The 23,515-nt window shown below is 51.0% G+C and overlaps 1 protein-coding gene across 1 annotated transcript in view; it reads left to right on the forward strand.

Moving 5' to 3' along the window:
* The first annotated feature begins 3,671 nt into the window (after nucleotides 1–3,671).
* Nucleotides 3,672–23,515, forward strand: part of SHB (SH2 domain containing adaptor protein B) — a 135,160-nt gene continuing 115,316 nt past the window's right edge. The window contains 2 exon segments of the mRNA XM_060153195.1: nucleotides 3,672–3,902; nucleotides 3,904–5,082. Of these exon segments, the coding sequence (XP_060009178.1) occupies nucleotides 3,672–3,902; nucleotides 3,904–5,082 (1,410 nt within the window).

Here is a 23,515-nt window from a genome sequence, read left to right on the forward strand (position 1 = left end):
AGGCCCAAGGTGAGAGAGGGTTCAAGGAACAGCAAAGAGGCTGCCTGGCTGGAGTGGGAATTTAAGGGGACTAGGTCATGTGAGGCCTCATGGGCCACTGTAACTATTTTTGGCATCTATTAGGGACATGGGGATTTTTTTTTTTCTTTTTTGGCTGCAAGCCTGCCATGTGGGAACTCCCCGACCAGGGATCGAACCTGTGCCCCCTGCAGTGGAAGCATGGAGTCTTAACCACTGGACTGCCAGGAAAGTCCTGGGACATGGGGATTTAATGGGGGATTTAATCAGATTCTTTTTTTTTTTTTTTTTTTTTTTGCAGTACGCAGGCCTCTCACTGTTGTGGCCTCTCTCGTTGTGGAGCACAGGCTCCGGACGCGCAGGCTCAGCGGCCATGGCTCACAGGCCCAGCCGCTCTGCGGCACGTGGGATCTTCCCGGACCAGGGCACGAACCCGTGTCCCCTGCATTGGCAGGCGGACTCTCAACCACTGCGCCACCAAGGAAGCCCCCAGATTCATTTTTAATAGGATCACTGGCTGCTGCGTTGAGAAAGAAACCAGGAAATGGGTAGGATACGCCTGCAATGATACAGTCAAGGGATGAAGGAGTTGGACCGGGGTAGGGGCAGTGGAGGTGGTGAGACATGGTAGGATTCTGCATATTCTTTGCTGATGGGCTGGATGGAGCAGGAATAAAACAGGTGTCAAGGATGACTGAGGGTTTTGCTTCAGGCCTTCACTGAGGATTAATGACTCTCAAATCCATGCTTCCAGCCCAGACTCCCAGGCTGGTACATAGCAAGTGACTGACATTAACATTTGACAGACTGAACTGAAAAAGTTTTGCTTGATGAATCTGTTGGGATGGTGGCACCATTTTTCTAGGCCTCCACCAATGGCAGAGCCTAGCTCCAGATATTGGGAGTGCAGAGAAAAGAGCTGCCACATCCCCACCTTGGTCTAAAATGAGAAGTTGAGACAGGGCAGAAACAGGAACAGGAACACACCCAACCCTTCCAATAAGAAAACTGGGGACAAGAAGGAGGGATATAAAAGTAAAAAATGCCAAGAATGATGGCCATAGAATTGGGTTTGTGATGTCAAAGACACTGGATGCCAATCCCAGCCATGCCTCTTGACTCAACCTCTTCCCTTCACTGGTCCGCCTTATCTCTGAAATGGGGTGGCTGGCTTTCTGAAGAGTCTGTCCAGCTCTAACCATCTATAGCGTTCTGATCCTTTTCTTACAAGTCCCTGTCTCCTCTAACCATTTGACACACTGCTTCTCCAACATCGTCTTTCGGGAACTTTTCTGTTTCCTTTCAGACTGATTATTTCTGACTCTGAGTCTTGTAAGATGTCACTATTAGTTCCCAAAGGAAAACATCCATGTGTTTTTTTGCCTGCTTGAAATAAATACTACCTTAGGTCAGTTACCCCATCTGTAAACTGGGAATAACACGAGATTGTAGGGATGCTGAGGAGGGTTAATTATATACAGAACATGTAGGGGTTGAGCACACAAGTGCTCTGGAAGTTTTTGGCATAATACTATAGCATTACAATAATTTTGGCTTGCAAATTATACCCCAGCAGAGGCATCACATGGAAAAGTGGGTCTGACCCCATGGCCTGCTGAAAGTGAAATGGGAAATATAAGTTGTGAAATATAACTTCTCTTCCTAAACCTTTGGAAAAGGCAGAGATCACTCTTCCATGTGCAACCCACGTGCAGGGAACAAGTTTCCAGATCCTGGAGAAGACTCTCTGGCCCAGGGTGTCCTGGCCTGCTGCCAGGATCTGGCCATTCCTCCTTCCTGAACCTAGAAGCAGAGATGGGAAGGAAGGGAGCAGGAGAGGATTTGTGGTTGGTTGAAAGGTGGGGCTCGCAAGGAGAATGTCCTTGCCTTTCAGGTTTTCTATTTGAGCCTCTCTTACTTGTGGGATAATTAAGTGCTTATACAGTAGAGGAATGAGTTAAAGGCTAATCTGAGATAGTTAAGTCTAGGGACACCCAAAATAAACATCTTAGCTCAGGTCAACTTCTGGGTCCTCTCACCATCCCCCAGACACCCCACAAACCCCCCCCCCACATCATAGATTATTTGCTGTGAAATTCTAAAAAAGTAGATCTCAGGCAATGAAGGGGCTGTGTAGTTGTTGATGATGTCTGTGACTATGGCGTCATATAGTGGGTTTGTAAAATTTAACTGGCTCATAGAGGATGACAGTCCTGTCTGACCAGAGGGGAAGAGCAAATAGCTTGATCCTGAAGGGACAGTTTGTAGTCAATTCCACTGCATCACTGTTTGTGGCTGAGTGGACAGAGCACAGGCTTCAGGGTAAGACCCAAGTTGGAGTCCTGGTTCTGCCACTTGCCCCACGGTGGCCTCAGGCAGGGGAAGAGGCCCTCCCTGCCCACGAGCCTCAGACTGCGAGTCTGACCTCCGCCTCCAGTTCTGGCCAAAAGAGTCACTGGCCTTGCTCCCTGACCTAACAGGTCCCACTTTACCTACGGGATACAGGAAAAAATAGATTCCCCCAAAGCCCATCTATAATATACAGGTTGCCAGTGGAGGTAATTAATGATTTGGACTATCATCCTAATAAGTTAGCATCCTTAGAGAATTTCTCAGGTGTCAATTCATACCTTAGGGTATGCCATATTCTGGAGCTTGATTAGCCTAATTCAAAGGAGCACCGGCTCTACTGGCAGTTACCTCATTTCTAGGCAGCTCCTCTTCCTCGGCCGAGCATATGCCGCCTCCCAGGAAAAGCTTTACCAAGCAAGCTGTGCTCCTCACTCGGCCTCAGTTTCCGCATTTTAATAATCAGAGGACGACCTTAAATTGCAAAGCAGAGACTAGTAGAAATGACACAATTTCGGCGCCACCATACCGGGAACTGGCAAACAGGCCCACCTGGGTGACCTTCCTCTGAGCCTCAGTTTCTCCGTGTGTAAAATGAGGGCCCTGGATTAAATGGAGCCTTGCCAGCTCCTACAATCTTAGGCTTTAAACGTTCCCACAGCTCGCTCTGCCAGGTTGGCCGTGAACGGAGTTAAAGCCACGACTTCCTCAGAGGTGAAAAGGTAAGCAAACATTCCGACCTCCCCTTAGCTTGGCTCTCCAACTGGTGGGGGGCCGGACCCCTGCCGCCTATCCTGGCCGCATCCGTCATCTGGATTGTTAAAACGCTCATTTGCATAAGGATTCCTCCGAAGGTCTGGCACAGTGGGCTGAACCGGAGTCTTCGTCCCTTTAAGTAGGGAATAGACACCCTGTCCCTAAGGGGTCTCGGCACCGCAATTCCTCCAAGCGGGTCACGCCGTAAACTAGAAAAGCCTCGTGTCCCCAACAGTGGGGATCCCTGGGTAGCACAGCGCGCGGGTCCCGGGGAAGGGTTTGGCCTCTGCGCGCTGCAGGCTTAGGCTGGCAACCTCTCGCCCTAGGAGGCGGCGGACTGCGAGCGAGACGGGGCCGGTTGCGCCGCGGGACCCCGGCGCCCTCAGGCGAGACCCAGGGCCTGGCGCCGAGGCGGCCACAGGAGGTGGCGCGTGCTGAAGAGGGGAGCTGCTTCTGCCCAGGACCCGGGCGCAAGAGGGGCGGAGCCAGGGCCGAGGTCTGGCAGCAGGACGCGTGGGGGTGGGCGGGGCGGGGTCTGCGGGGGCGGGATGGGGGCGGGGCGCGCGCGGGCCCAGGGAGGGCGGGGCCGCAGCGCGGGGCGGGCGCTGGCGGCCCGAGTGTCACACACGCGGCGGTTCGGGAGGCGGCGACAGCGGCAGCAGCAGGCGCCGCCGGGACGGGCACGGGCGCGCGGGCTCGGGCGGGCGCCGGCTGCCTCCTCCCTCCCTCGTCGCTTGCTCGCTCGCTCGCTCTCCGGCCCGCTTGCTAGCCGGCCGGGTGCCGAGCTCGCTACAGCGTTCTCGGGAAGGAAGAAGTGGGGGGCCGAGGACGCCGACAAGTTCCAGCAGTACCGGGAATCCGGGCCAAGGCGGTGGCTGCGGTTCCGACGGGGCAGGAGCGTGCTCCGTGGCGGAGCGCACGGCCAGAGCGTCCGAGGAGGGGGGCGCCCGGGCCTTTAGTTATCTGTGGGGCCGCGGCCGGATCCCATGAGACGCGCCCGCGAAGGGCACGAGATCCGAAGCCTGGGAGGCGCGCGGAGGAGGCGGAGGGCGGTGCTGCAGCGGCCGGAGCCCGGGAGCGGCCGGCAGGAGGCGGAGGAGAGAACTTGAACTTGGCGTCGGGAGCGGGCGCCCCGGACGCCCCTCGCCGGGGCGGGGGCGCCGAGGGACCTGGGCGGCAGCACTGCCCCCCGAATGGCCGCGGCGGCGGACCCGGCTCCCGCGCCGCGGCCCTAGGCGGCCTCTCGCCATGGCCAAGTGGCTGAACAAGTACTTCAGCTTGGGCAACAGCAAGACTAAGAGCCCCCCGCAGCCGCCGCGGCCCGACTACCGCGAGCAGCGGCGCCGGGGCGAGCGGCCCTCGCAGACCCCCCAGGCCGTGCCGCAGGCCCCCTCGGCCACCTCGGCGTCCTGCGGTACGGCCGCCGCCTCCTGCTTCTCGGCCTCGTCGGGATCGCTGCCCGACGACAGCGGCAGCACTAGCGACCTTATCCGCGCCTACCGCGCACAGAAGGAGCGCGACTTTGAGGACCCCTACAACGGGCCCGGCTCGTCTCTGCGCAAACTGCGCGCCATGTGCCGCCTGGACTACTGCGGCGGCGGGGAGCCAGGCGGGGGGCAGCGGGCCTTCTCGGCCTCGTCCGCGACGGGCGCCGCGGGCTGCTGCTGTGCCGCCTCTGGCGCGGGCGCCGCCGCGTCCTCGTCCTCGTCCTCGGGCTCCCCTCACCTCTACCGCAGCAGCAGCGAGCGGCGGCCCGCCACGCCAGCCGAGGTGCGCTACATCTCCCCCAAGCACCGCCTCATTAAGGTGGAGAGCGCCGCGGGCGGTGCCCCAGAACCCTCGGGGGGCTCCTGCTCAGGCGGTCGCACCTGGAGCCCGACGGCCTGCGGAGGCAAGAAACTGCTCAACAGGTGTGGCGCCTCGGCCGCGGAAGAGAGCGGTGCCGGCAAGAAGGACAAGGTAAGGCGCCCCTCGGCCTCACCCGAGGTTCCAGAGCCACTGTGCGCACGGGTAAACTGAGGCACCTGTCTAGTTTCGAGTTCCTACATCCACTCGGGCTAGGACCTTTGGGGTCAGGCCTCTCAACGGTGCTTCCCAGTTCTGCCTCAGCATGCGCTTTGCCCCCGATCGCCGGCCTCCTGACACAGTCTCTTTCACTGCTGCTGCCAAAACGTCCTGTCTCTGAGCCCACAGCCAGGTGCCCCTTTCGGAAGTAGCCTGACGAGAGCGCCCCGCCCAGCCTTGCCCAAGAAAGAGACACCTAACTAGCCCTTCAGACCCCCGAGGAGGAAAGTCAGAGAGGCAGAGCTGTCACGGACTTAAAAGCGTGTTTACTCTTGTCTACCTCCTCTTCCTCCTGCCCGATTCTATACATGGGAAACTGAGGTCCAGAGCTGGGAAGGGACTCGCCGGATATTACCCATTTCCGATGGCAGATTCAGACCGGCTGTCTTTAAATGGATATATGTAAATCACTCTAAACGCCCTGCCCTGACCCACCCCCCCGCGCCAGGTTTCGAAATGGGACGGCCTTTTGTACTGGAGCTGCACCGGGAACCCCCAAGCGTGCTCTTCCAGTTGCAGTGAGCTGGCCTACAAGAGCGCTCCACTTAGACCTGTCAGTTCCTCCAGCCGCGCATGGGAGGGGTCCGCCTACCCAGCCAGCTGGAAGGAGACCCACCCCTCCAAAACCTCACCTTCCTTCCTGACCTTACCCCACCCCATACAGCCCCAGGGATGAGGGGGACGATTTTGTGCAACCCCCCCCTCCCTAACAAATCAGACCATCTCGAGCCCCACCTTTGAAGCAGGTTAGTTAATTCCAGCCAGATGGTGCCCTCTCCTCCCCCTTCACACTCCTGTGACACCCTCCTTTCCCCCACGAAATAATACTTGTTCTGTCTACTTCTGGTGGAAGGCAGTGTTTTGATTACATCTGAGGCCCAGTGCCTTGCAATGGCTATCAGGCCGCTGTCCCTCTTGTTCTCCTCTGGCCCCCTACGTTCTCCCAAAGGTAAACTTTTGCCCAGGTGTGGGCTGGGGGAGACTGATAGAGTCTGAGTTTCTTTTAGGACTGGATGTCCAGACAGGAGGGAGACAGGCTCCTACCTGCCAGCTGGTGCTTGGAAAGGGATCTTTTTTGTTTTCCAGGCAGGAGGAGTAAGGGGATGCCCCTCCTGATTTTTTTCTGCCTGACTTCCTCTCCCCCAAGGTCCTAGGTCCCCCGAGTACTCCCTCCTCCCCCCACTGGGTCTGCTGAAGGCATCGTGGGCAGTCGGTGGATTCCACCTCCCTCTGGGCCAGTTTTGGGAACACATCTTGGAAGCATGGACTCTGGGCTTCCTAAGCACCCAGGATGCCATACCTAAATGACGAAGAGCTGGAAGCCAGGTGGCCACCAAGGTGCTGCCTTGGTGACAGAGGAGGTTTCTCCGAGAGCCCCCAGGATTATGGGTTTGTGGTTGATCTATGAGGGAAACAGCAGAGAGGCTCCCTGCTGCCTTATGTGTGGCCCAGGCTTGGCTAGGTGCTGGCCTGGGAGAACCTGAAGTCCCTGGGGATGGAAGGACGGCCCACTCTAGCTCTCCAGAGAGATTGTGCCTTCCCCCATTACTCCATGACCACCTCCCAGGTGGGCAAATCTCCTTTCTCTACCACTGCTTGTCGTTCTGCTTGCTCACTGAAGTCTTTCTTTATGGTTTTCAAAACCCTAGTAAATGTTTTTTCTAATTATAATTAAGACTGTTTCAAATACTGAGGAATAATAAGTTTTATAGCTGGAGTGTCAAGTGTGTTGAAGACTTGGCTTGTTTGTATTTCTTACAGGTCTTCTCTGTGCTCTCCCTTGCTGGGTACTAGAGCAGGGTCTAGTGAATACTGTGGCCCAGGCCGCAGTGTGCATGATAAGTGCCGTGATGGGACGTGGTCAGGGAGGACCATTATTATGGTTGGCTGCAGAAGAGAGCCTGGTGCTGTAGGGGACTGCAGGTAAAGGCCCTGTGGCCAGAATTCAGAGGTTAGAGTTGGGCAGGACCCCAGAGGGTCAGGAGGGCCCGGGTGAGGGAGGACCTTGAAAGCTAAGCACAGTGAGGGCCAGTGAGGGGGTTTAGCTGCTAAATGATGTGAGCAAATGTGGTTTTTAAAAAAGATCTCTCTGGGGACTTCTCTGGTGGCACAGTGGTTAAGAATCCACCTGCCAATGCAGGGGACATGGGTTTGAACCCTGGTCTGGGAAGATTTCCCCATGCCGGGGAGCAACTGAGCCTGTGCGCCACAACTAGTGAACCTGTGGTCTAGAGCCCATGAGCCACAACTACTGAGCCCACCTGCTGCAACTACTGAAGCTGCGTGCCTAGAGCCTGTGCTCTGCTCACTGCAACTAGAGAAAGCCTGTGCGCAGCAACAAAGACCCAACACAGTCAAAAAAAAAAAAAAAAGATCTCTCTGGGCTGTATTTTCACATACTAGGTTGTGACTTTGAGCCCTTTGGTCTTTTAAGAAGTTGTTGTGATCCTTGGAGTTGGAGGGATTGTGGCTACCAGATGTTCTTTCTAACGAGTAGGAGGGGAAGGAGCCCAGAAGGGTCATAGTATGCAGTGGTTCTCAAACTGGCACCCGGAGGACTGGTTAAAACACAGATTGTGGGACCCATCGCCTGAAGTGCCTGAGTCACCACACCTGGTGTGGGGCCTGAGAATGTGCATTTCTAACAAATTCTCAGGTGATCTTTTGCTGCTGATCCTGGGACCACACTTAGAGAACACTAATGAAACAGTGGCTTCTTAACCCTCCCTCTGGGTCTTCTGGTCAGAGCTGCTTTGGGATGCAGACTCTGGATGTCCTCATCTCTGCCCTCTTTGTGGGACTGCCTCCTAATCCGGGGCTAACACCCACCCCCAATTCCTGGCCAGGCAGCCAGGAGGCAGCCTGGTTTTCACATTATTTCCAGCCAGATAGCTTTTGGAAGGTCAGGCATACTGCAGATCCAGCCCTGAACACCCCAGAGCCCGCCTTCTGCCCCTCACCCACAGATCCAGGAAAACCTACTCTAGCCCACTTAATCTCAGACCCAGCTTCCTTTTTTCTGTTGTTAGGAGTTAGGACAAGAACCCCTAGGGCTGCTGAATGCCGCCTGCGTGCCAGGCCCTGTGTTTTTAACATCGGCCTGTGTTGAGGGTTGCTATGGCATGGAAGTAGGAGCTATTGGTCCACAGATCCTCCTTTCAGGGCCTCCATTGCCACCTCCCAACCAGCTTTATCTTTGGGGGGCCCTTCTCCTGCTTCCCTTAGTTACCTGTGCTTCCTTCTGACACATACGTGGGCGTCCTTCTACTCTCCCAGATAAGTCCCGGGGCACACACACACCTGGTCACATATGCACCACTCAGCCAGCCTCCAGTTTGGGGCATTTTCCCTTTTAGAATCATCTGTAACAGACTGTGTTTTCAGTTTAACTAGCTTTTCCCTGCACTTACTTTTGTGCTCAGAGATCTCTTGGTACAAGGGCGAGCTAGGAGGAAGGGAATAAAGGCTGCAAAAGACTTGGCAGTAATCTTTGGTCTAAGCCTCCGGAGGATATCTACACACATTGTCTTTTCATCATTTGTTTCCCAGTGTTTTTGTCTTGGGGAATTCAGTGAGGTCTTCACCTAGGAGGCAGCTTTGAGCTGGGGAGAAGGCTGACTGAAGCCTGCGGGAGCACTTAGGTGCCTGTGCTGTGAGTGTACATGCATACGTGTGTCCATATATGTATGTGTGTGGGCGTATGTGTGTGCAAATATATGTATGAAACCTTAATGTGGAGGGTGTTCTTAGAAACTAGAGCTTTCTTGCAGTGGGCCTCACTTGGGGAATGAGAGGTGACAATGTGAGATACGTGGGGTCCTGAGTTTAGATCCCACAGGGGAATCCTTGAAGACTGTTGAGTCAGGAAAAGGATAGACTCAGAGCCATGGTTGAGGAGGATCCCAGGTTACACACAGCTGCCACAGTCTGGGGGAAATGGGTTTGGAGTTAGGAGGCAATTACAATACAGTCCGAGTGAGACACAGTGAGGGCCTGAACTCCTGGGAAGAGAAAAACGAAACTTTAGTAGGTGGAAATATTATTCCTTCAGGTTGTCTTTATAAAAAAATAATGATGACAAAAAGGCCAGTAACTTGGTAGGTCTCCTTTTTTGCAGCCGAACAGGGCTCATCCAGTTGTATTTTCTGCTGAAGTCTTGTTCTTTTATCAAAATTAAGTAAATGTTTCCACTGCAACTGAGAAAGTCAAGATGCACCATGACATCAGTTCCCCAAGTTTTAAATACATGCTGATGTGTACCAACAATTTATATTTTGTCAGCATCCACAGAGTTGAGTTAAATAACATGTTTCCTAAGGAATAAATAATATCATGTTCAACTTTTTTTTTTTAAAACACTCAGCAAACAGTTTCTGAGCAGCATGCTAAGCAGGGGGCAATTCAGAGAGAATAAGTGGTGGCCAGCTTTCCAAGAGGGAAGCTTTTCAGTTTGTAGTTGAACACGAGCTTTTCAAGATCTAGTCTGGGAGACAGAGACGGGTAATGAGGCAGTGTCGCAACATGTGGCATGCCAGAACAGAAGGGTGTGCAAAGGGCTGGGAGGGCCTCAACTCTGTCTGTGAATTCAAGGAGGGCTTTCGGGGGTGGCAGCATTTAAGCTTCTCCATGCAGAGGCTTGTGCCAAGAGAATGGTTGGAGGCTCTGAAGGGTGGGTGTGGCAGGAGGTTGCAGACGGAGGTTAGAGCCACAACAGGAAGAGAGTGTCTCACTGTCTTTGTGGGGAGTTGTGACTTGTCTTTCAGTCCTTTTCACTTCAAATCATTGATGTATAGCTTGATTGAAGCCAGGGTCAAGCATGAGCTGTCAGTCATTTCTATTTGGTTAACAACCACATTCTCCAGTTCTGAGAAAGTAATTGATTGGAAAGGTAAGAGCCAAGCTTGGTAGCTGTGGTTTGGCTTGGAACACTTTCTTCTTTGAAGTCCTGTCCCTTGAAAGTAGTGTGAGAAAAACGCTGCATATCAAACCCAGTTTTTCCCATTGATTCCCCGGAAGAGAAGTATGTTCTCCAGGCTTCAGGCTAACCGCTTAATTGGTCCTTGAATCCTCACAATCACCGGAGAAGGGGTTTATGTACTGTATCAGTTAGCTATTGCTGCGTAACAAATCACGCCAAACTCTGGTTTTAAACCAGAGGTTAGCAAAGTTTCTTAGAGCCAGTTAGTAAATAATTTAGCTTGCAGGCCAGACAGCCCCCATCACAACTATTCAACTATTCTGCCATTGTAGCTTGAAAGCAGACTTAGACAATATATAAATTAAAAGGGTGTAGCTGTATCCAATCTTTATTTACAAAAACGGGAAGCTGGCCTGTGGTGTGTAGTTTCCAACCCCTGCTTTAAATGATAAGCCTTTATTATTGACCATGAACCCACATGTCAGCTGAGTAGTTTTTCTGGCCTCAGCTGGGCTCACTCAGGCATCTAAGGTCAGTGTGGAGTGTATGTGCTGCCCTGCCAGTCCTAGCCAGGCTCTTACATGTATGGGGATGCCTGGTTTAGGATGGCCTTGGCTATATCGAGTAAGCTCTGTTCCATGTGGTCTCTCATCTTCCAGCGAGTTAGCCTTGTTCATATGATGGTGGCAGGGTTCCAAGAAATTACAGAAGCCCATACAGTTTCTTGAGGTAAGAAACTGGCCTACTGTCCCTACTGTCCCTTCTGCTGCATTCTGTTGACCAAAGCAAGTCATAAGGCCAGCCGGGATTCGGGGAGAGAGGAGGAGCTGCGAAGTCCCATGGCAGAGGACAGGGATACAGACAGGCCATTAGTGCTATTGGGGCCTTTAGTGCTATTCCTCTACCATGGATAGTATTGCCCCCATTTTACAGTTAAAGAAACTGAGTCTTAGAGGTAATAACTTGCCTAATGTAACACAGCTACCAAGTGATGGGGCCCAGTTTATACCTATTCAGTCTGAATTCAAAGCCTATATGCTTTTTATCAATTTGTTCCTCTCCTTTCAATGATTTAGATGGAGATAGTAAGACTCTGATTTTTTAATCTTTTTTTTTTTTTTTTTTTTTTTTTTTTTTTTTTTGCAGTGCGCGGGCCTCTCACTGTTGTGGCCTCTCCCGCTGCGGAGCACAGGCTCCGGACACGCAGGCTCAGCGGCCACGGCTCACGGGCCCAGCCGCTCCACGGCACATGGGATCCTCCCGGACCGGGGCACGAACCCGCATCCCCTGCAGCGGCAGGCGGACTCTCAACTACTGAGCCATTGGGGAAGCCCCTGATTTTTTATTTATTTATTTATTTGGCTGCGTTGGGTCTTCATTGCTGCGCACCGGCTTTCTCTATTTGCAGCGAGCAGGGGCTACTCTTTGTTGCGGTGCGCGGGCTTTTCATTGTGGTGGCTTCTCTTATTGCGGAGCATGGGCTCCAGGCGTGCGGGCTTCAGTAGTTGCAGCATGCAGACCCTAGAGCGCATGGGCTTCAGTAGTTTTGGCACGTGGGCTCAGTAGTTGTGGCTCGCAGGCTCTAGAGCGCAGGATCAGTAGTTGTGGTGCACGGTCTTAGTTGCTCTGCGGCATGTGGGATCTTCCCAGACCAGGGATCAAACCCGAGTCCCCTGAATTGGCAGGCGGATTCTCAACCACTGCGTCACCAGGGAAGTCCCAAGAGTCTGATACTTACTGAAATGTGTGTTGTATGTCTCCTGCTCCCCTTCACTTAATGCTCCTCTTCTTGCACCCCCTCCCCCATCCCTTTCAGTCTGGGCTTTGGTGGTCCCCAAAGGCTCCCCAGAGCTGGCTTTTCTCTCTCCCTCCCTCATCTCCCTCTGAGTTCCATAAATGAGATGTTAATGTAGCACTTGAGTTATTTCATAGAAAAATTCTGCACACAGAGTTGCCACTTCCCAAGGGACAGCTGCACAAGATCACGAGATGTGTGTCTTGTAACTGTTATGTCTTCTCATTCAAGGACTGGCGAGGCTGTGTGTACTCTTTTAAGAAAAAAAAAAAAACTGATATCTTGGCCCTTGTCAACAAGGAACCTAAGTTTCCTTGAAGGAGATCTGATGACCGTCTTCTAATCTGACAACCTCAGAACATGACTGATTTCCCCAGACTGAACCCCCAAGACTTGACCTCGTCCTCTCCCCCAAAGCATTTCTGACCCATAAAATAGGTGTTAAAAGGCAAATCTGAGACACGTGTGTTTTCCTTTGGCCATTTAAGCAAAGCTGAACCTGCCTGTGGTCAAGTGCTTCCCTGGGCAGTTTCACTTGGAGCTGACTTTCTCATCTTGTGCTGAGAGAGCCAAGTGGTAGTGGCCTGTGGCGAAGGGGTAGGTCAGGCTGGGCCCTAGAAAATAAATTGGGATTTGTGGCTTTGAAGCAGAGAGCCGGGTTGCTGGCTGGCTGATGGCAGCACCTTCGTCAGCTTTCTGAGGGAGGCTGTTCCTGCAGGATGGAGACAGGCTGCCGGTGGTGTCTGCCACACTAACTTGTAACTTGTTTGGCTTGTGTTGACTGAGAAATTGCCATATGCAGGCCATTGTCAGGAGCTGTGTGGATACAGGGATGAACTAGGAGTTGGGTAGTGCCTGCCTGTAAGGAGCTTATTTTCTGGTGAGGACACAGGAACCAAGGTTAGAACACAGCTCTGTATGGCAGAATTTGTCTATAAACAAAGTGGTGTGGGCAGAATTTGTCTATAAACAAAGTATTGTGGGTGAGCTGAGAGCCATCCTGGCACAGAAGCTGTTCTGGGCAGAGCCTTGATTTTGTGGAGCTGAAGGAGAAGCAGGGTCAGGAGGACGTTCATTTCAACTGAGGGAAGCAGGGAAGGTTTCTTGGAGGAGGAGGCGTTTGAATCAAGAAAGAGTAGTCACTTGAATTGAAGGAGCTTTCCACAATAGCAGTATTAGCCAGTACTTCCATTGCATATACTCTAAGACAGACATTGTTCTTTGTGCTCTACGTGCGCTAACTTACTGCTCACCAAAGTCCCTTGAGGTAGATGCTACTGTCATTCCCATTTTACATATGAGAGTACGAGGCAGAGAGGTTAAGTAACTTGTCTAAGGTCACCCTGCCAGTAAGTGGCAGAGATGAGATTTGAAGCTGGCTTTAGGGTCTTTGTTTTGAATCACTGTGCCATATCACCTCAGGCTGCACAATCTCATACCTGAATTTTCTCTGCCTTATTTGTGGCTAGATTTAAACTCTTATAAAAATCCCCTCTGTTAGCATTGTAGGACCCACCCAAACTCCTACATTTGGGTGAGTATTCCACAGCTGAAAAGATACTTTCACACCCATAATTAATTTGACTCTAAGAGTCACTCAGTGAGGAAGGTGCTGTAACACCCATTTTACAGATGGAAAAACTGAGGGTCTAGGGAGGCATGGAGCCCACCCTGCCTCCCAGCAGGAACTGCAGTGGCCAGGCTGTTGACCTTGTGTTCTGAGCCCAGTGCCCTTTGTGCCGGGGTGGTGTGGAGGTGGTTTGGCCAAAGCTCCAGTCCACAGGAAGGGTGACAGCCTGATTGATTTCCGGTTCTTTCCGTGTTTTGATTCTGAAACGAGTTACTGAGATCATTAAGGAGCATCGACAGAGGACCTTGCTTCCACAATGGAATTTTCCTTCTCTTCCTGTTTGGTATTTTCCAGTAATATTTCTATTAATGTTTCACTTTCGGAGGCACTGGCTTCCTGAGAGTTTGCACTTTCTCAATTGATGAGCCAGGAAGAACTGAATTTTCCTCTAAATCATTCAGTTCCTTTCCATCTTCTCCAAGGGGAGCTCTCTCTGGATTTCCCATTATGCTGTAGAGGAAGGATCTTGGAGGTGGGTCCAAGGGATGGAGAGAGAATTAGTCAGGGCCCTGGGGAATGACTCAGGCCCTGAGTTTTCCAAGCAGAACTTAAGAATAATGGTCAGAAAGGGGCTTCCCAAGGCCGGGGAGGGGAGAAATGACTTGATAGGTGGGTGGGCTGGGGCAGGGCTTGTCCACTGCTGGGCCTTCACTTACAGGCTGGACTCCGAGTCCTCAGCTGGGCCATGAGAGCCCATACCAAGTCCTTTCTCCTCATTCATTCATTAAACACACATTGTTGAGAATGGGCTACCTGCTGGGTATTGTTCTATTTAGATGCTGGGGATACAGCTGTGGACAAAACATAAAAATTCATGCTACCCTGAGTTTACCCTCTCGTGAGAGGATTCAAGCAAATAAAGTATGTTGGGTAGAGTGTAGAGAAAAATAAAGCTGGGGTGGGCCTCAGTTTGGGGTGGGGTGCTGTTTCAGATGGGTGCTCAGAGGGCTTTGCTGAAGGGTGTGATGGTGTGATTCACACGGCTCTCGGAGAGAAGTGCATTCCAGGCAGAGGGAACAGTCAGGGCAAAAGTCCAAGGCAGGAGCATGCCTGGCTGCTTCAGGGAGATTGGCATGACTGAGTGGAGCAGGTGGAGAGGAAGTGGGGAGACGAGTTCTGAGAGGTGGGACAGGGAGGCTGAGTGTTTCGGGCCTCTCTCGCTTTATCTCTGGGTGAGATGGGAAGTCAGTGGAGGTTCTGAGCAGAGGAATGACGTCATCTGGCTTTTGGGTTTTGAAAGGATCACTCTGGCTGCCTACTGGAGAATAGACTGGAGGGGACCAGCCAGGAGACCAGCTGGGAGGACCTTCAGCCACAGGAACTGGGGTGCTAGCGGTAGGTGATGAGAGGAGACCAGATTCAGGACATGCCCTGAAGGTAGAGCTGCAGGATTTCCTGCCAGATGAAATGTGAGATGTGAGGGGTGAGGAGAGTCACAGATGACTCCAGGTTTTAGCTTGAGCAGCCGGGAGGGTAAATTGTCATTAGCTGAGATGGGAGGACCCTGGAAGCGCAGTCACAGTCCAACCAGTGGAGTTGATCCAGCAACTGATTCTGGGACTTAAGAGCCAAACACGCTCTGAGAACCCAGAGAAGGCATGGGTGGCCTCTGTCTGGGGCTGGGGGAAACCACCAGGAAGAGGAAGTCATCTGGGAGGTGGGTCCAGAGGAAGGTGCACATGGGGCATCCCAGACAGAAGGGGTCCTGTCGACAGTGACTGAGATTGGAAAGGGACCCCTGCTGGGCGCAAGCAGGTGTGGCCAGAGCCTGGGGATTGACTAGTGTAACTGCACGTGATAGAGGAAAGAGGCAGGGAGCTGGATGTGAAGGACCACCTGCCACTGGTCGAAAATTGCCCCCATTCTCCAAATTGGGAGGCCACCTGCTGTGTTGTGTGCCTCAGCTGGGCACCAGAGCAGGGTGAAGAGGAGGCTGGAACCTGCCTGTTTTGCTAAGCAGAGCATTTCCTTACGGAGCGCTTGTGATTGTTGCCAATGTTCTTTCTCATCTGGGGCTCACCAGTAGGTGGGCTACGAGGAGGAGGCAAACAGAAGGAGGAAGAAAGGAACTTTCCTGGTTTCTACAGGCCACAGCTAAACTCTAAAAATGAAAATGACCAGAAAATTCTTCACAGTGAAGCTTCACTGTTTTGTGGGGCGTGCACTCCCAGAAAGCCAGACAGCCTCGTAATCCTCCCGGTGCATTCCAAAGCCGTGCATGTGATTTGGGGCCCGCGTGGCATTCGCGGAATGACTCAGCCCCTACCTGCTCTCCCATGTGGGGCAGATGTGAGTTGGCCGTGTTCTAAGGCCGTTCCTCAGAACAGCAAGCTTGGATTTTTTTATATATTTCAATGTTTATCTCTGTGTTAACTTTTCTCTTCCCCCTTCAACAAAACTAAGACAGGTTTGGTATAGAAAATGCTGATAAGCAAAACTAAAATAGAAACCAACTTTAATTCTACAATTCAGAGAAACCGCTGTTAACATTTCACTGTTTTTCCATCTAGCCTTTTTTTCAGCGCATATATATGTGTGTGTGTCTGTGTATATATATATATATATTTCCCTTCACAAAAATTAATATTGTGTGTATCTATTTGTGTTCTTTTTGCTTAAAGACATGGAAAGATGTCTACATTGTCTTAAACATTCAACAACAGTAATTTAATGTCTATATAGTATTCTGTTTGCTTATTTAGGCTCTCCCAGTTTTCACTAATTTAACAGTGCTATAGTGAACATCTTTGTAACTTAATTCTTTGCATAAATAAGTCTGTGATTATTTATCTGGGATTGATTCCCAGAGGAGAATTGTTGGGTAGGAAGATAAAAATTTTGATACATTCTTTCAAATACTAGAAAGACCTTACAAGTTTTCACCTGCTTTACTCTAATGCAATTTTGTTTAATTTGCAATTTCTTAGGTTACTGGTGCGTATGTTTGTTGACTGCTTGTGTCTCTTTTCCGAAATTGTGTACTTCTATCTGTCCATCCTTCCTGCCATAGGGTTTATCTTTTTATTGATTCGTAAGAGCTCTTTGTGGATTAAGGATGGCAGCCCCTCGCCTGCCGTTTGGGTTGCAGGGTATTTTTTTTTACAAGTTTGTAATTTGCCTTTCGGCTCTGTATCTGGTGGTTGCTTTTGTTGTTTACACTGAATGGTTTTCTGTTGCTGAATGAGTCGATGTTTCTCATGATTTTTGAGTGTGCTGCTTAGAAAAGTTTTCTGTACTCCAATGTATTTTCTTCTAATACTTTGATGGTTTCTTTCTTTCTTTCTTTGGCTGCGTCAGGTCTTAGTTGTGGCACATGGGATCGTTCGTTGCAGCACGCAGGCTTTTTTGTTGCACTGCGCAGGTTTCTCTAGTTGCAGCGTGTGGCTTAGTTGCCCTGTGTCCTGTGGGATCTTAGTTTCCCAACCAGGGATCGAACCCGCGTCCCCTGCATTGGAAGGCAGATTCTTAACCACTGGATCATCAGGGAAGTCCCTCTTTCTTTTTTAACGTTGACATTTTAATCTGGAGTTTGATTTCAGGGTACGAGGTAGGGTTTTAATGTTATTTTTCCGAATGACCAGTCTGTGTCTGGACATCCTCTCCTTGCTTGCTCTGTGAGCTGTCTGTATTTCTTCAGGTGCCTTTTTAGACATCAATATTTTGACTCCATCTTGCCCTCACTGTGTTAAATTCTCATTAGCTATTATGATAATGATGATTTCACCTTGTCTTTATAAAATGACACCTTCCGTCTGCAGATACCCATGCACTTATTATACATTCAACTCCTGACACCTGAGGGAAGTAACTGGGTATTAGTACTTCATCTTTGGATGCCATACCTGACGCGGTGGGTGGGATGAGGCCAGGAAAGCTTCGCCTCACCTCTACTGGAGTCAGCTTCCTCCTCCAGGACCAGGGGGCCGGCTGTCTAGGTATATCCAGTGCAACCACTTACTGTTCGCCCTGCCTATGTAGCCTCATCTGGGTGGGTCCATTTCAGCTTTCACATGGTGACTTTTGTGGAGAGAGGGGTGCAGCATTCAGTCATCCATGCAGCAAACATTTTTTAGATACCCACCATGTTCCAGCACTGGGCTGAGCCGTGCAGACCATCAGCGATGAGTAAGCCCCGGCACTCTAACTCACAGCCCAGGAGGGGATATTGGAAAGGCCCAGGAATATCTCTGCTGCAAGGCAGCAAGTGTTCAGTGCCAGGATACAGAGGCAGGTAATGACTCTGAGTAACAAGAAGCATTGGAACCTGAGGTGGGCACGGGCAGCACTGTAGTAGACCATGGATAGCAGAGCTCAGAGAGGACTTGAAGGTGTGGTATGTGGGGACTATATTATTTTGGATATTTAAATTTTTTTCACACCCACCAAAGTCCAGTGCAAATGACATGAATTCACAGAGTTCTTCCCCCACCCACCGACCTCTTCTGGCCCCTCAACCCAGGTGTCCTATGTCTTCAGTTAGTGAGAGACCCTTTCCGAGGCTCTGTTGCACGTTCTTCTTTTCCTGGCTCAGGCCAGCGTCGGGATAATCCATCCTGCAGTGTCTGCTGTGGGGTTTGTGACATTAATGAATTGGTGTTGATGGAACAGATTAAGACCAGGAGTGTTCACAGTGAATAAGTCAAGGAAAAAAAGATGCAGAATTTTCTGCATGAACACGGATGAACATTTTTATGGGTCTAAGAGGCTGAGGGTGTCTGCCTAATTCACTATGCTGTGTGTCACAGCATGTCAACGAACCCTACCTAGACCAGCCCTGGCAGCACAAATCACCAGGAGAGCATTTTTCAAAATTTTTAGTTGCCTGGGCTCCACCTCACACTAATCACACCATGGTTTCTGGGGACAGAGCCTGAGTATCGGTACTTTTGGAAGGTCCCCATGTGATTCTGATATGCAGCCAATGCTGAAAGTTGCTGTCCTGGAACTTGGTTTGGGGTTCCAGGGGAGCCTAGGGATCATCCAGTCCAACCCTCCTGCATCCGTGCCTGAAAACTTCCAGTGATGGGGGGATTTGTCACATGAGCACACACTCGTTTGCACAGCTGAGCTTTCAAGTTTTTTCTGCTGTTCCCTCCAACTTAGTACAGGTTTGTTGAGTACCTGGTGTTTATGGGAGCTCTGCTGGCTGACCTCTTTCTCTCTGTGGATTCTGTTACTGTTTTAGTTGGACTCTGAGGTCAAGCAGAACCAGTCTAACCTTACTTCTTCCACATGACGACCCTCAGATGTGTGATCGTATCTTCAAAGGCAGAGGGAAGCTGCAGGCTGTAACATTTCCCCATAGAGCCGGATTCCCAGCCAGGACACCAACTGCTAAGGGCAAGTACCCTTCAGCATCACAAGCGTGGAGGGCATTGATGGACCCCCAGTCCAGGAGCTTCCCGGGCAGGAAGTGGCAGGCTGGAGCTGGTTCTGCGTTGGGGGGGCTGAGGTTGACCCTGAGGAGTTAATCCTTGTGAAGCGTGACCAGATGGGGAGCAGAGCATCGTTGGATTCGATTCCCAGGTGGATTTTGGGGGTCTCAGGGCAGAGAGAGCAGGAGAGCAGCAGTCAGGAGTAGATTCCGGGGGAGCGGGTGGGATCTTGCCATCAGGACCTCAGCACTGAGCAGGTAACAAGCAGAGCAGAAGCTGCCCGGCTGAGAGCGGCGTGGTGTCAGGAGCCAGGTATTCTCGGGCCAGGTGTTTGCCCTTTGTGGGGGTAGCCGGTGACGCTACACGCCACAGGTGCCCAGAGCTGTTGATCCAAACATGGCAGGACCCTAGGGGTGTCCACTGTGGTGATGTGAAATGAGCACTAGTTTTGGGGTCAGAAGTCTGGGCTCAAATCCTGGACCTGGTGCTCAGAAGCTTAGTAATTTGGGGTTAGCTTCTCCGGGCCTGCAATGCTCATCTGTCCTAACATGGGCATAATAATAATAGAGAGTGTCTCCTGACCCCTCACTCTGTGCCTTGTGCCTGTGGGACACTTTCTGTGTGTGATCCTCACGGCCAGTCTTTGAGGTGGTCCTGTTAGAATCCCCTTTTTACAGATGATGAAACACTCTGGAGATGGGGTTCAGGGGCAGTACCTAGGGTCTTTGTGAGGATTTAATAAAATTATTTGTTTAAATGGCTAAGCACGATGCGTGGCATGTAGGAAGAGCTTTATGAATTCTTTTGGCCACAGTCTGTCCTGGGCCTCAACCCAGCCTCGAACTCTGGGCTTCTTATAGCCACAGTCAAGCCAGTGGGACTTCCCTTTCTGGCCGGGTGGGGTTGTCCTCAAAAATTATCCCTGTCCTTATATTGACAGTCAGTTTGTGGTTGACCTATGATTCTCTGCAGTGGGAGAATAGAAGTAAAAACTCTACCTGGATCACCACTCTGTTCCGAGTGCTTTATGAATATTAACTCACTGAACCTCATGACACCCTAGGATGTAAGTTCTATTGAGTCCTATTTTACAGATGGAGAAACTAGGGCAAACATGTATGGGTTTTTTTTTTTTTTTTTTAAGTACTTTGTCAATAGGTGACACAGCTAGTAATGGGCAGAGCTGCAGGTGGGGGTGTGAAGCCCAGGAAGTTAGTTTGGCTTCTGTCTGCCCTTAACCTCTATGCTACTCAGCTATAGGGAACAGTGACAGAGGTCAGTTCTGTATCATCTGGTTGTTCCAAAACCATGAGGCCAGAGCCATTTAAAAACCATAGCTTTCTACTGTTAATAAAGCATCTGGTTTGAGCCAGGCACTCTCCATATGTCTTCTCAAGATAATGCTGCCAAAGTAGCATCAGGAAGGCTTCATGGAGGAGGTGGCACGGGAGCTGGGCCTTCATGGGTACAGAGGATTTGGATATTTAGAGATTTGTGGATGTTAGGAGGACATCCTGGGAGGGGCGTTGCGAGTGGTCCGAAGTGACTGAAGGAGAGGCTGTGAGAAGACAAAAGAGAAAATATACAAGAGTGAGAGATAAGGCCAGGTGACAGAAGGCCCAAAGGGACAGGCCACAGAGTTTGGTCTGTCCTCTGGTAATGAAAGGTGGTGGAGCACAGGAGTGACAGGGTCAGATCTGGGCTTTAGAAAAAAACCTATCTGTCTCCCTCTTAAGAGGATGGGTTAGAGAGGGTTGGGGGAGGGAGGCCTAAGCTGAGCCTGGGGGTGGGGAGCCCCGTTGGGAGGACACCAAATGCTTTATGCAGACTGGCCTGACCCCAGTCTGCATTCTTTCTTTCTTTATTTTTTAAAATATTTATTTATTTGGCTGCATTGGGTCTTAGTTGCGGCACGTGGGATCTTCATTGTGGCACACGGGATCTTTCGCTGCAGTGCGGGCTCTTCGTTGCGGCGTGCGGGCTTCTCAAGTTGTGGCGCACGGGCTCCAGAGTGCGTGGGCTCTGTAGTTGCGGCACGCGGGCTTAGTTGCTCTGCGGCATGTGGGATCTTAGTTCCTTGACCAGGGATCGAACCCGCATCCCCTGCATTGGAAGGCAGATTCTTTAACCACTGGACCACCAGGGAAGTCCCCCCACCCCCCCACCCCCCCCACCCCACCCCCGCCCATACTGTGACTGACTGCTCAGGCAGCTCTCACATGACATTGGGCAATGGAGGGAAATCGACCGAGTACCTGTCTAGGGGATAGATTCTCTGGATCACTCTCATCAGTAGTTGAGATATGCCTTCTGTGTAGTTTGTAAGTTACCCAGTCCAGGAGAGCTTTTGTCCACATTCTGTCAGAGTCAGACGGATGGTGCACCAGGGGTCCCGGGGCCTGGGTCAGACATAGTGTTACGTCTCCACCTATGGTCTTTCTGGAAAGTTGGGTGGGAGGAGGCCTTGTATGAACCAAGCAGCATCTCAGCTGCTTGCTTCTGTAGAAACACGGAGCAGGAAAGGGCAGAGCCACTGAACAGCTAGCTCTTCTATGAGGGAAGTTGTGTGGGGTGAAGGAGGTGGGAGAGCATGCACTGTTTGTTCTGGGGGGCCACAGAGCTAGTCACCTGACCTTGAGACTGAGGTCCAGCTCTCCCATCTGTTGACAGCACCTCGGGGAGTTGGAGGCAGCCCAGGATGTCCGGGCAAACGATAGCAGCTCGAAGGAGCCACAGTAAAGCTGCTGCTGGAGGCTTCAGAAGAAGGGAATGCAAAAGGGAGAAGGGAGCGCTGGGGTTCTGGCTGCCACTACGATGCCGACCTTCAGAGGACATCCTCCACCGGAGGAGCTCTGAGAAGCAGGAAGTGCTCAGGAGGCTTTGGGTCCCCAGGGGGGGAGAAACATTAGCCTTGATGAAGATGTTTGCTGGGCTCAGTTGAAGGGTCCCCTGAGGATCCCTGTCCATTCCTCTCTCATTCATGGCTGAATCAGAGGTCCCTCTGGCCAGCAGAGCACGCTTCCCAATTCCTGAAGAGACGCTTTGTAAATAAAGATCTAGGAATAATGTGCCATCAGGCCAGCTCAGGGGGCTCTTGCCACATGCTTGGGGCACACGCCTGGGGAATTCAGCTGTCATTCAGCTCCTCCTTGCTGGGCTTCTGCAAGGCCTGGGATCCATCTGAAGGCCATCTGTGGCGTGACTGTGAAGTGACAAGATGGTGGGAATTGGTGTCATCACTTCCGAGTCACCCACAGGACAGCTGAGAACATTGTCAAGGCCTGGATCACACACGCAGGCCTTGGGCCTGATGTTCTCAAAGTGCAGACGCCCAAACCAGGCGTGCGTCTGGGGACTTGCCTTCCTTCTCTTGTCCCGCCCCACCCTGATTTTTGTGTGCACCCTTGATTCTGGTTCTTTATCACCCTCAGACTAGAGCAGAAGTGGGCCTGGTTTTGAAAAAGCTGAGGAACTTTTCTCCATCCAGGCAAACCCTTTGTGTTGAGGCGTCCTTAAACTTATTAGACATGAAGCCTCCAGAGGAAGCAGAAATTGCTTCTGACGGCTCACAGAGATCCCTGAATGAAGAGTTTGAAAGTAAGAAATCAGTGGATGAGGGTGCGGGCACATTTTTTTGGGGGGGGGGTGCTATTTAATTCCTCTCCTAAATTAGAAATGCCTTTCTTTATACCTGTCAAATCCTTTGGGGAATGGTTATTCCAGAAAATTTCATAACTTCTTTGCTTTTGATGGTTTCTTCTGGTTTTACCTATTTCTCTACAACCCAGCAAGTACTTTGGAACATTGGATTCCTTCAAGTTCAGAGGCTATAGTTCTGTCTGTGCTCAAATATTTCTTACTCTGCAAGTAAATTTCAGTTGTACACCTTCATTCAGTCAGAGGGTCATTTTAACTGGGACATTGCTGATAGGTGGGAAGGAAACTTTAAATTTATAAAGGGTACTGAAACAAAACAAGAAGTTCATGCCGTCTTGTGTTTCCCAGACTTTTCTTTAAAAAATTCGGAAAGGGAAATCAGGGCTTCCCTTGTAGGAAGAAGGAAGGCTTCCTTAGAAGATCTGGATTTTTGAATTTCAAAGGCTTGTTTGAATGTGAAATCTAAGGTCATCCTGTATTCACAGTCTAAAAATCAGAAAGAAGTGAGTTAGATTGTCATTATTAAGTTTATCCCTGCAGCCACTAGGGGCATGACATTTTCTATTCCTTAGTTCTTTAGTAGTAAAAGAGAATCTTACCCATTGCTGAATAAAAGACCACTTGAGCCCTGTTGCTGAAGAACCGTGGCATGTTTCCCTGCATTGGTCTGTGGTTGGATGGTCAAGACTGACAAACATTGACAGGTGGACCCAGAATCACAGGATGTGTCTCAGGGATTTGTAGCAAGCTGTGTGTGTTTCAGATCATCATGCACTCGATTTTAAAACACTCCGGAATGCCCGCTCCGACGCTGGCCTAGGGATCTGAGAGCAGCAGTGTGGAGCAGTGAGAGAGCACTGACTGTTCAGGCTTAGTCTGGGTTCAAGTTGAGGGTCTATGACCTTGGGTAAGTCACTTGACCTTCCTGAGCCTATTTTCCCATCTTTAAATGA

This window comes from Lagenorhynchus albirostris, chromosome 7, assembly GCF_949774975.1.
Source record: "Lagenorhynchus albirostris chromosome 7, mLagAlb1.1, whole genome shotgun sequence".
Lineage (NCBI taxonomy): Eukaryota > Metazoa > Chordata > Mammalia > Artiodactyla > Delphinidae > Lagenorhynchus > Lagenorhynchus albirostris.